The 13399-nt window shown below is 36.4% G+C and overlaps 1 protein-coding gene across 3 annotated transcripts; it reads left to right on the forward strand.

The window, feature by feature from the left end:
- Nucleotides 1–633: 633 nt before the first annotated feature.
- On the forward strand, nucleotides 634–12531 carry styk1a (serine/threonine/tyrosine kinase 1a). Of its 3 annotated transcripts, XM_052136259.1 has the most exons (12): nucleotides 634–782; nucleotides 1919–2014; nucleotides 2147–2240; nucleotides 2351–2406; nucleotides 5651–5863; nucleotides 6233–6466; nucleotides 8225–8406; nucleotides 9060–9140; nucleotides 9457–9671; nucleotides 9762–9802; nucleotides 10535–10631; nucleotides 11609–12531. In XM_052136259.1, the coding sequence occupies exons 4-12, from the start codon at nucleotides 2352–2354 to the stop codon at nucleotides 11799–11801; spliced, it is 1311 nt and encodes a 436-aa protein (XP_051992219.1). In that variant the 5' UTR covers nucleotides 634–782; nucleotides 1919–2014; nucleotides 2147–2240; nucleotide 2351; the 3' UTR covers nucleotides 11802–12531. The 3 variants fall into 3 exon arrangements, with proteins under 3 accessions (XP_051992219.1, XP_051992220.1, XP_051992221.1); XM_052136260.1 differs by lacking the exon at nucleotides 1919–2014; XM_052136261.1 differs by lacking the exons at nucleotides 1919–2014; nucleotides 2147–2240; nucleotides 2351–2406.
- The last annotated feature ends 868 nt before the right edge of the window (nucleotides 12532–13399 follow it).

The following is a 13399-nucleotide window of genomic DNA, read 5'->3' on the forward strand; positions in this document are numbered from 1 at the left end:
AACCCAGTTCCCCTTCATTGTGGAGCAAGCTTGTTTATTAGTGGCCCATTCAATCGCCCCTGGCAACAAACTAATACTTTGATCACCTGTTCATTTGGAAAGGGGGCACACAGTAAGGGTTTCAGCAGCCGAGGGAACTCTCCATCCCTTGTGAAACGTGATGAGGGGGAGAGCAGGGAGGATCAAGCCTACTAAAGCTATCTCCAATTCACCCTTTTAATCAGCGATGTTCAATAGTATGTTGAGAAACATAGCACTGATGACACACTGAGAGCTTAAAGAATAAATAAACACAAGTATGAATATTTTGGAGAAAACAAAGTGAAGTCTGTAATTGAAGCAAATCATACTGTATTAAAAATAATTGAATTAAAAATAATGTTTTACATACCACATAAAATCTATTTATTTGTAATATGAAATAAATAAATATATTAATGATAAAATCTGCTAGAAAAAGTATGTCTATACTATACATAAGTATACTATACTAAGTTAAAAAATATATAATCATAGCTAAATTTAGGCAGAAGCCTCAGGTGAGGGCAGGGCTTAAACAGCTGTAGGATGTGGGTGTGGCAGGAATGTAAGCAGCAGACTGACTAAAATAATATGTTTTGTAGTATCAGAAGACATGGGACAGTGGAGATGGGACTTCACACTATGGTGAAAACACAAGTTTTTAAATAACTGATTGTAATAGGACAATCACTGAAAGGAAGAGGAACGTCTGGAAAATGAGAAATCATTCCATCACTCTGATAACCCAAAGTGGATGACATGTAAGTTCATTACTGTTTACTGTTTACTAAGCTCTGTTATAAATCTTAAAACTTTACTAAACACATATTCATTATTATTAAATGACAAAAAGCTACTATAGAAATTGTGACTAGTCCGTAAACTAAGCTTATCTAAATACTGATTGGTTTCATTCCAGTGCAGTTATTAAAGATTATTCAAGACAGTTTGATAACATTGAGTCATATTGGCTAGTGTGTGCGTGGATTGTAAGCTGTAATGTAGAGAAACAGGTTGAGTGACAGTCTGGTATCTCATAAACAAACTCATGGCTGCGATGTCAGACTGTAAGAATGTGCTGACAAATGATGATCAACGACAGTGGCGGGAGTAGCCCATGTGTGTTAAAGTGACAAGCCATATAATTTTCTTTTATTTCAATACATAGATGTATGATCACTTAGATAGTTCTGTATGTGGAGGCAAAAGCTTCATTATTGTTATGAGGCCATTATAACTTATCAGTGTACCAACATGTCTGGGTCACATAAACATGTCTGGGTCACATTTCACCTAAAAACTAAAAATAAATTAGTATTTTTAAATTAGAATACAAATTCTCTTTAATGTAATGCATCCAGACATTTTATTAGGTGTTTCTTATTATTGTCAATTATGATTCTCATTAGTGATTGTCATGACAACAAAAAACCTGTAAATCTGGTACTTGAACTTTTGAAATGGTGTGTAATTAGCGTTTATGGACTGGCCCCATTTCCTTCCATTGTAAATGCCTCACTGTACCTTGCTGGTTTTTATTTATATTTGTATTTATTTTTTTATAAACGAAGGGTGAGTCGAAATTAATTTCTGTGGTAATCAACCTTATGCCACTAATGCTGTTGACTGGTCTTCACTTGTATTGATTCTGGAACATAATGGGCCGACATGTTCTCATCAGTTTTGTGAGATTTAACTTAAAATGTATTGTAGAAAATTACTTATATATTGATCTGTTTCTCACCCACAACTATCATATTGTGTCTGAACACATGGAGTTTAATGCTACATTTATGTGGATTTTGGAGCTTTAAAATGTTGACACTCATTCACTTGTATATTATGGACCTACAGAGCTGAAATCTGATTTGATATAATCTTACTTTGTGTTCTGCAGAAGATAGAAAGTCATCTGGGATGCCAGGAGGGAGTAAATCATGAGAGAACTTTAATTTTGGGGTGAACGATTCCTTTAAGAACATTGTTCAAACATGTACGATAATTTATTGACAATATATTCCCATCAACAATCTATAACACATATTTGCCCAACATTCTCCACAGAACATGTGCAGCAAGCCACATGCCTGGCATTTAATGTTTTGTCTGATTTTATGTTTTACAGAGATCTGCCAAACTCCTGCCATATTATGCACATGCACTACATGATTATGCCACATATGTTATACCTACACTCATAAACCCATTAGATGATCCAGGTGAACAGCACTGCACTGTCAAGTTACACATTTAGTTTAGAAGTTATGTCCATTCATAGACCTTTATCACCATCCATGGAATATTTACAAAATCTTTTTTTCTTTGACAGCATGTCTAATTTGTCTAACCCAACGTATCCATGCATCGCAGGAAATACTCTTTGTGGTATGCTTAAATTTTCCCCATTCAATCAATCAATCAATCAATCTATCTATCAATCTATCTATCTATCTATCTATCTATCTATCTATCTATCTATCTATCTATCTATCTATCTATCTATCTATCTATCTATCTATCTATCTATCTATCTATCTATCTATCTATAATCTATCTATCTATGATTTGCTGTACAGTATGTGTTTACCATAGCAAACAGTAACTGGCATAAACCATGAATGCCATTTTGAGAACTAGATATTCTGACATTTGCATGCCATTCCATTTTCTTTTATTTCTATAGACGACTTAAACTTAGGAATTTGGGTGTGGCTAAACAAAATGAAAAGTTCCCATTTGATGAGCTCACTTAGAAATAATTCAAGCCCTTTCAGTGTTTCAGTGGCCCGTGAAAACTAGATTCCTGACGTTTTTCTATGTCTAAAGTAATTGTTATGTTAAGGCACCGTTTGTATCTAAGTCAATTGACAGTATTGCTGAAATAAGGTCACGATAGCAATGGGTTTCTCTGAAATGGTTGATATCACATTTAATAGACAATAAATACCCAAATTGTGCATGTGTCAGACTATAGTCGCTATAAAGAAACCCCCGAAAAAATTAGAGGAGATATAGGGTCTGTTCCAAAACTTAGTGAGCTACCTTGCTGTCTCCTGCCTATAGCATTCCTGGCAGCATTCTTAATGAAATGATGCCTCATATGACAGCGATTTGGAACACTCTACAAAGGCGGCAACTCCGCATATAACTCACTCCTAACGCGAGACTCGAATCACAATTGATTTCAATACTGGCAAAGTCGTTCTAGCAAGTCAGTCCATTGTTGGCCAGCTTTGGAACGCTCTCGGGAGGCTATTTCCTGTCATGCAAATTCAGCTTCTATCTACTTGAATGTTGGAACAACCGAAATCTCCAAAATGATCAGTTAAGACTACGAACAAAGAACATATTTAAAATCAGCAATTCAATTTTATATTATTGAAATCATAAATTGTGATACTTTACCACATATTTCACTAAAACATGCAATTGTCCTGGTTTGAATAGCTAATGCACATGCTCGTTAGTGACTTGATTGACAGGCGATGTCAGGTTTTAAGAGGCGAAAGGTGAAGGACTTTACAGCTACTTTGGGTTGATTAACTGTATAAATGTAAACATGTCAACATCCAAGTTAAGTGTAAATAAATGCCTTTTGCTCTGTCATTGACAACCGCAGTGCAAACAGACAGCATTTCTGTAGGGGCGCGCGACGTGAGAGATGTACGGGCGCGAGGCGATCATATGGCGAAGAGAGACTGGCTGTTTCTGAAAACGTTCACTTATTCACTATTTCCTTTATAGTGAATGGCAGTTAGTGCACTGTATATCAGCAGTGAGTGAACGAAATGAGTGATTTGGATGCTGACCTATACACCAAGTGTCAGAGCTCTGGGGCTTTTGCAGAACAACATCACTGTAAAACAGTCAAAGGATGGGCAAGGAGGAGGCGAGAACCGGCTTGTCAATATAAATAATAATTTAATGAAAACTCAAAAACACATAAACAAACACACATGACGGACATGCCCGTAATTCTCTCTCTCTCGAAAAATCGTCACCGGCCATTATCCCTTTGGTTTATATTTCAGCATTATATATAATGTCCTTGTGGGACATTTTCACATTTTCACTGTAATAATTACTCGAAATGTTTCCAAACCTCTCTTATTGACAAAATTATCCAGATCTGACAAGACCCCTCATAGGGATAGTTCACCCAAAAATTACAATTCTCATTATTTATGACTTTCTTTCATCTGCTGAAAGATTTGTAGAAGAATTTCTCAGCTATTTTTGTCCATACAATGCAAGTGAGTGGGTGGCAACATTTTAAAGCTAAACAAAATCACTTAAGTCAGCATAAAAGTAACCCATAAGACTCTAGTGGTTAAATCAGTATCTTCAGAAGCGATGTGATAGGTGTGGATGAGAAACAGAGAAACAGATCCCTTTCACATTCTTCTTCTGGTGATTCACCTCTCTGCATATCACCCACTGCTGTCTAGCAAAAAATGAGAAATATTGATCTGTTTCTCTTTCCACACCTACAGTATCATATCACTTCTGAAGATATGGATTTAACCACTGGATCTTATGGATTACATTTATGCTGCCTTTATGTGCTTTATAGAGCAACAAAATTTTGGCCTACAGAGCTAAAATATTCTTCTAAAAATCTTAATTTGTGTTCTGCTGAAGAAAGGAAATCATACTCATCTGGGATGGCATGAGGGTGAGTAAATGATGAGAGAATTTTCATTTTTGGGTAAACTATCTCTTTAAAGTGATAGCTCAGCCATAATTTAATATTCTGTCATAATTTACATAATTTACCCTCATGTTGTTCCAAACCAGTGTGACACTTTGTATTCTGTGGAACACAAAAGATGTTAGACAGAATGTTAGGGACTGACAGCTTCTGTCACCATTCATTTTCGCCGAGCTCATCACAGTGCATTCTGGGATCGCCCACCCAGGGAAGAATACATATGACGCTACCTTAGAATTTGACCAAAACAAGATATCTTAAGAGACAGTATAATTAAGATACCTATCATTTGGAACAGCCTTTGCATCGGGAGCGTGCCTATGATGTCTTAAGATGTTGCCTCCGGAGGACGATGCCCATTAGGTTTTAAAACAGACCCATAGACTTTGTAATCTGAATTTCTGTCCATCCAATAGTAGGCTATATAGAATACTGCTTGTGGCAGTCTGGTTTACTTTCTATGAAGTGGCTCAAACAATACTCTGAATATCTTTCAAAGATTCAATGGCAATAACCAGGAAAAGTTTTGCAAATCCAGTGATTAATTCATACTTATTGCTAAATGTATCAACCTGGAACCTTGTAAACACGACTTCATTTCCCAGCGGACTTATGCATAGTCCCGACACCCATAAAGTTGTGTAGAGACAGTCAATCAGTCTGATCCTAAAATAATAATAATAATAAAAACCTTTAAAAACCATAGGACAGGGTATCCTGATTCTTGAGTTATCAGTGATGTATTTGCTGTCTGTTCCAGTCTAAATGGAAGTCAGAATTTACAGACATCTACATTTGTGACACACATTTTGTCTTAAAGTTTATAACCTTTGATTTCTTGTACATGTCATTGCATATACCAGTGCATATCCCACCTTTCCAATGCTGTATCTCTCTCTCTCTCTCTCTTCCTTGCAGTAGTGCTTTTTCATGAATTAGAATTGATCATCGTTCCAGTTCTGTTTTTGTTGACTTTTCTTGTCACATTCATAATTGTGCTTGTGCTGAAATGCTCTCATAAGCCATCACATCACTATCGGCACCCAACAAATGAAAAAGATGTCACACAGCCCCGTCAGAGCACTAACAGACACCGTAACAGCAACAGACGACACCTGCAAGGCATTGATGGTATCTACATCATCTGTCTTTGCTACACACTATACTTGAGTTACTGTGTTGTGTTTATTTAAAGGTCTACCGGTTGAGGCACCTATGTTTATTGAAAGGTCTATTGATGTTCACGCAATGCCGCTATGTTTATTTGTAAGGTCTTTGTGTTTATGAATTATCACAATGCTTATTAATAGATTATCCTCTCCATTAATTGTTTATTTGAAGGTGTTTGTCACAAATGTAAGTCATACTGACAGTTGATAAAGAAGGAAGCTATCAGAGCTTAGATTGTTCCATCAGTTTCAACTTACTATGTCTTTTAACAATTGTTAGATTGTTTTTTCCGTCTATAATATTTCAATTTTCTTATTTACACAACAACAGCTCCACCAGAGCTCAACCCAATGGAGCATGAGGTTATTCCCATGACAGTCCAAACTCACCATGACGTGCAGAGTTCCAGCCCTGCAGTACCTCAGACCCCCACTGAGAGGCATCCAGGCATCTTTCAGCTAGTCACTCCACTACCGCTCACATTCTCTGTAAAGCAAAATGACACTATCACGCTGCACAGAGCTGTCATGGACAGACAACCAGTCATTTTACGAATCCTTAAACGTAAGGCTTGAATACAGTATGCTGATCTGACATAATATGATGGCAACAAATTGTAAATAAAAGCAGGCTATGTCTTATAGAAGATATATTGACCAAAGAGCATTTTGTTGTAGCTAAAATAATTTCCATTGCACAAACACATAAAGGGATAGCTCACCCAAAAAAGCCATCACAGATGTCTATGACTTTCTTCTGCAGAACACAAACAAAGAATATATCAGCTCTGTTGGTCCATACAATGTAAGTGAATGGTGACCAGACCTTTGTAGCTCCAAATATCACATAAAAGAAAACATGTGAATAATTCACATGACTCAAGTGTTTAAATCCTTATCTTCAGAAGCAGTATAAAAGGTGAGGGTGAGAAACAGAAAACAATTTAAGTCCTCTTTTTACTCTAAATCTCCATTTTCACTTTTACATTTGAAAGTCACATGTGGTGCCTGTTTATTTTCACTTTCACAACTGAAAGTGTGAAATTGTATGGACCAATAGAGCTGAGATATTCTACTAAAAATCTTAATTTGTGTTCTGCAGAAGAAAGAAAGTCATACACATCTGGGATGGCATGAGGGTGAGTAAATGATGAGAGAATTTTCATTTTTGGTTGAACTATTCCTTTAAACAGTGATAATATGAGGAGTTTTACCTCAATAATCTCATAATATATTGACTTACCTTTTTACATCAGGAAAGGCTACCTGACAAACACACACACACACACACACACACACACACACACACACACACACACACACACACACACACACACACACACACACACACACACACACACACACACACACACACACACACACACACACACACACACACACACATACAATGAAAATTCTGTCATCATTTTGTCATCCTCATAATGTTCCAAACTTCTGACTTTCTTTAGGACCAGTCACTATTCAGTTTCATTCAAATTTATATGACGGTTGAGCCTGATTTTTTCAATCCATCAATCCGTGGTTCAAAATCCGACATGGCTAGTCATGAACCATCCTCCATTGTCAATGTTTTTCAACCCTTACACTTTAAGGTAAAAAAGTAAATCAGCTTAACTTTGAACATTAAACTCTCAGTTGCTTGGAACCAACAGACAACACACTGTAGACCTTATTTTAAGCACTTGAATACATTTGTATGTACTGTTCTTCATATTTCTGTTGATTTATCCAATATGTTTCACTCCAATTGAGTGTAATGATTAGTTCTTTTTATGAATGTGAGCAAATCTTCGCTTCCATAGTTTCAGTTGAATGTTCGGTTGTTGTTTCATTGTATTCAATGACTCACCAATTATAAATTATAGATGCTCATTTGTCACCACCTACTGGGCAAAATGTAATCTTCAGACATGTTGACTGAACGTATCAGTGAATGAATCTGAACAAATCTCTTTGGTGAACGGATTTAAATGACTCAAGTCAGTGGAATTAATCAAATCTCCAGTTTAAGCCCAGTAAGCCTGTTCATTAATTCAGGCCTGATGACCCCCACCCCCAAGACAAGCCATGCATTTCACAGACAATATATGTTTTCTTTAGGAAGCTTGGCCAATTGGCGAGTAACTGCATTTTATTTACTCGCCAAGCCAACTTTTACTCCAATTTGGCAGTTGGCAAATGCTAATTTTAGACCGTGTTTGAACAGCAACAGGACGATAGCATATTAAAGCTGAGTTACATGAAACTACATCAACTGAAAAATCTTACTTTCCTTTTCTACTCCCAATTGTCCTCCACACAGAATCAGACAATGCCAGAGAGCGCCAGTCTTTTCTGGGGTTTGCCCACTTCTTTGCAGAGTTGGGACCACACCCATCGCTGCCCAAACTGCTAGGGGTGGTGACAGTACAGATGCCCTTGATGATTGTGGTGGAGGAGTTGGAGAACAGAGACCTGCTGAGCTTCCTGTGGAGGTGCAGACAGGTACAGAGTAAAGATGATTAATATGAGGACTATTTCAGCCTTGCAGGGGGAATAATACAAATATCCAACGGCTTCCCCTTTTTAGCCAATAGCCTTTTGTTTACATTACAGCTAGTCAGAGACAGGTATTAGGGGGAGGGACATTTGTATTATATAAAGCTTATGAATGGACAAATACCTGAATACACACATGAGTGCACATTGAGTCACCAGTTATAATTTGATCCATTTGACAGAAGAGAAAGAATTTTTAAATGCATATACAGTTTATCTTCTAGAAGTTAATTTGGTCAATTTTTAAGATTCAGATACATACTTGGGAGTGTAGTTTTGTCCAGTAGCTAACATACTTGGGAGCCATGGACAAAACTACATTTTTTAATGAACATGGTGTTTAATATAATGAAATCTCTTAAATATAGAGATAAATTAGACACAGCTAACAGTCTCTAAAATATTGACATTAAAGTCTTTCGATCTAAACTTTCAATCAGTCATTCGATCAGTCATTTGCACTGCTAAGGTCACCCGAGAAGGGATGACATAGGGGTTGTTCCATTTCTGATGATGTAATTTATAATGAATTGATTAAATATCAAACTACAAATCCAATCTTCACCTTTGTTTTGATTGGCTGTAAATCTCTTTCACAGGACCACACGGCTCAGGCAGCACCATGTGATATGACTGAAAGACGAATCTTTGCCATGGGCGCTCAGATTGCATCTGCTCTGGTTAGATATCAGATCCAGATTAATGAATAATTGAATCATATTGACAGTTCCATGTGAGACTTCACTCCATTAAAATAAACCTGGCAGTGTCTACAGTATACATAAATATAAAAGAATGGTGTGGTTTTATGAGACACTTGTGGCATGCTCTTAATGGCTCACATTGACAACTTCATAAATAAAATAAGCATTTATCATGGTCAACCATAAGCACTTAAACAGAGTCTTTATGATTTACAATGTACAGTGAATTTATTGCCAAAAGCAAGTTCATGTTTCTTTTGTCTTGATAACACAACCTGTCCTGAAATCATAGGAGTATCTGCATAGTAAGAACAACATCCATGGAAATGTCAAAGCTCGAAGCGTCCTGGTTGGTCGGGACCTGAAGGTCAAGCTGTGGGGGCTGGGTCCAGCGTTTAGAAGGAAAATGGATACGGGCTCTGCAAAGGATTTGGACGATATAGAAATGAGAAAGTGGCAAGCTCCAGAGGTGTTAGCACAGCAACCTCTCCAGCAGAGCAGCGACATGTGAGTGGAATTTGATGGCTCTGTGTCTACAACATGCTTTTTTAGATCCTTAAACTTTACATTTCATATAATTGTTTTTGTCTTCTGCAGATGGTCATTTGGCATTTTGCTTTATGAAATGGTGACATTAGGTAAGCATGTCTGTCGTGCATTATTGTAAAACTCAGTCTTATCAGAAGTAAAAGCTAAAATTAGATTTGTATTTTTTTTTACAAAAGAAAGCGTAGCATCAGTTCAGGCAGGTCAGCTGCTCAGCTTATAATGACGCCCACCAACACAGTTCAGACGCTTATCAGAGCGGTTCTATTTAAGTCCTCCATTTATTCATTGCCTTAGCTGTCTTTCCATTGCATGGATGCAAGCTGCACTTAATAGCCTCCTCCATCCCCAGCTCCACCTCTTAAATGGCAGCTTTGCTTTTTAGTTTTCTCAACATCTGACTTGTGTTTTGTGCTCTAAGTTATCAATTGTTTGCCAGTTTGGAATTCCTATTTTCAATGTCTTCTTTTGCTTTGTTCTTGAATTATCGGCTTGATATATAGTATTTTAAGTTCTTTTAAGTGTACATTTAATCTATTATGCGATGTACCACATTGCGAATGTTTAAAATAATTGGCAAGGTTGTAATAATTCAGCTGTATCTGTTCTGTTACCCCTGGAGGTTTTTATTTGCTGCACTCCATGCTCTGTATATTTACATGCATGGATGGGTGGAGAGTTTGCCCAGAATAGAACCATGAACATCAGACAGCTTTAATTATCTATTAGTGAATAAAAGTATTTATTAAAGTATTGATTTGATGGAAGTGGTCCTGACCTAATCAGTTGTCTATAGCACTTCATTTCATTGTTTCTAATTTCAGGAGCAGCTCCGTTCCCCAACATCATGGTCCATGAACTTTTGCAGTATTTACAGAGAGGGAACGCACTAAAGAAACCACCCAACTGCTCTAATACACTGTAGGCCACTTCACCTATACAGTAATCACAAAAACACAGATACTAATATCCCATACAAGAATGAAAAATGACAGATCAGATTTCTTTAAAAAATGTTTAAATGGAGATCAGATGAAGACTTTTCCTTAAGTCCCATGCATTTCAGATATTTCTTCTGAGCAATATCCTTATAAACTCACATATCACATAAAGATCTCAACCATGTCTCAAACTCAAATTTCCCAAGATACAAAAGTCTGGAATCAAAAGTCTGAGATTTCAATGTGATCTCAAACATTTCTCATTAAATTTTAAGACCAAATGATCTGATCTATGCTATCAACATTAAAAGTTTTAAACTCTTACTGACAACAAAATACCCTTTTCACATTTCCGGCTCTTGGAACGCAAAAGTAAACTATTGCAGGGTAAACTTCTATAGCTGTGAATGGGAGACCAAAGCAGTTATTTTTGCTTACCCATTTGCTCTGACAGCAAAAGAATCACTATTACATTTGCATATCTCTCCACAAGAGGACAATAATAGAGATTGGTGGATTATAATAACAGACAGAAAAGAGAATGTAATGTCATTCCCTCAAAAGCTGTATTAGAAACCCCATCAGCTGTGGTAACTTAAACACAAAGCATAATTTTACCAACTTACACTATACACAATCATTTAGACATTTTAAACCATAATAATTATGCTAGAATTATGTGTCTAAATAAAGCAGAAACAGGTCTATTTATATCTCCTAAAGGGATCTTAAGAGAAACATCTGGGACAAAGTTGCTATTTGAATAAAACATAACTGAGACCTTCATTTAGTCTCATGAGCTTTAAAAGAGCAACCACTGAGCAAAACAAATTTTCCTGGGAAAGTACATACATTCAAAAATAAGTACAAAAAATACAAATGTAAGCAAAAATTAAACAGTACAATTATTTGTCATCAATTTAAATATATTATTCTTTTTCTATTATATTTTTCTAGATATTCCATCATCAAGGCATGCTGTCAGTGGAGACCAAAGGATCGAGCCTCATTGGCTGAGCTCAATCGAAAGCTCCAATCAGGTGGGAGAAGCACAAACGATCAGACTGTGCTGCAAGTGTCTGAGCCACTGGACATGGAGAAGTACATGCAGGAAGCTGGCTATGGAGAATCAGTCCGTACTGTAGTCTGATGTTCTCTTTGTGGGTCTGTCAAAAATGCAGCACTCTAGCTATTAATAAAAGGTTTGAGGTTAGCCCATTCAAAAGTCAAACGCTTAGGGTGACAAATCTGGTGCATTAGAGGTCTGTAGATTGTGCTGGCTTTAAAGGTCCATGGGTAAGGTAACAGTTCACTAAACGTTAAGCACTCTGTCAGGTTAAAAGAAAACACCCATCATGCCAGCAAAATAGTGGAAAATCACACTTCTAATATTATAGACTATTTGATGATTATACACATTCAATATTGCTAGCTTCACTTTGCACAGTAGCACAGCCAAGGGTGGGCAGGGGTGGGCCAAATTAGACCCAGGCCCACCCAAAATATTAGAGAATATTCTTTGACTTAAAATATAAATTAATTTCCTGGCTATGCCCTTGACTACATCATTCAAGAATTTGCATAATCATACATTTGAATATCAGAATTCCCATGTCAAAACAACTTAAATGTTATTTAATTTTGGTATTGGTTCTGCTTTGTCATTATTTACATTTTTAGAGTATTTATTATTAGTGTAAATTATAGATTTTTTTCTTTCTCAGTAGTTTTCAAATCATCAGATTTATATAATGACTAGATCGGACTAGATCGGACTTACTGTTAAATATTTAGTTTCGCACTTGGACGTCTGTAGATTTTGCAAGAACTGTGTAAAGGATGAAATATGTGTGATTAATTCTTGATTAAAAATAATCTTGTGAACCTTACTGATTATGTTTTTCATTCTGGTTACAAAACAATGCATTATGTGTTCTCCATAAAGGAAATGCCATCAAAACCCCCACAAATATTGATAGTTTGTGTTTGAAACATAACTAAAATAAGAAAACTGACAAGACATGAAATAAATTAGACTTATTTATTCACAAAATAATAATACAACTGTACACAGTACCACTCTAGATTTAAATACACTTTAAACCCACCATGAAATATACAAACGTCAAAGCATCAACACTTCAGTGTAGCAGACATTCTCTTTGTGACCTGCAATTATAACAACACCATTCAACTTATGTATTTACAGGATAATGCTCTTCTAACTCTGTACAGTATGCATGAAACTATGTTTTGTGTACATTATGCACAGTTAAGTTAAGTGAAAGGTATTAACAGATACTAAGATGGTTGTGTTTGCTAGTGTTAGAAGAGGGCTGGCTCAACGTGAAGCTGCTCTTGAATGCTGGAATACAACCACATCACACTACTGAGAGAGGAATGTTGTTTTTTGGAGTTTCTCTCCGTGCAATACGCACACGATCACTAGACATTGAAACAGGCAAAGCAGTGTTCCTCATATTGCCCCTAGCCTTCAAATGTGCTTAATAAATACTTTCACAGTCAATACATCTAGACACAAATAGCAACACAAGCAATGGCAGCATAAAGCTCTTCACTCTCATCATAAAATAATTGTTACAGATGCTCTATTATATGTAAAAAAATAATAAATAAATACTGTATGTATTTTCTTTGAAATGTACTCTAAGAAAGCGTCAAAAAGTGCAGACCTACAGCCTTAATAAAGCATTTCTTCTAATCTGTTGAGATTTCTCACTACTCCGT

This window comes from Xyrauchen texanus, chromosome 10, assembly GCF_025860055.1.
Source record: "Xyrauchen texanus isolate HMW12.3.18 chromosome 10, RBS_HiC_50CHRs, whole genome shotgun sequence".
Taxonomy (NCBI): Eukaryota; Metazoa; Chordata; class Actinopteri; order Cypriniformes; family Catostomidae; genus Xyrauchen; species Xyrauchen texanus.

What these genes read in the sequence shown, in the direction of transcription:
- styk1a (XM_052136259.1), top strand. Translation starts at nt 2,352, where the DNA reads ATGTCTAATTTGTCTAACCCAACGTATCCATGCATCGCAGGAAATACT. An exon ending in CATTTTACGAATCCTTAAAC is followed by an intron (nt 6,467 to 8,224) that starts GTAAGGCTTGAA and finishes TCCTCCACACAG; the next exon opens with AATCAGACAATGCCAGAGAG. An exon ending in CTCAGATTGCATCTGCTCTG is followed by an intron (nt 9,141 to 9,456) that starts GTTAGATATCAG and finishes CTGAAATCATAG; the next exon opens with GAGTATCTGCATAGTAAGAA.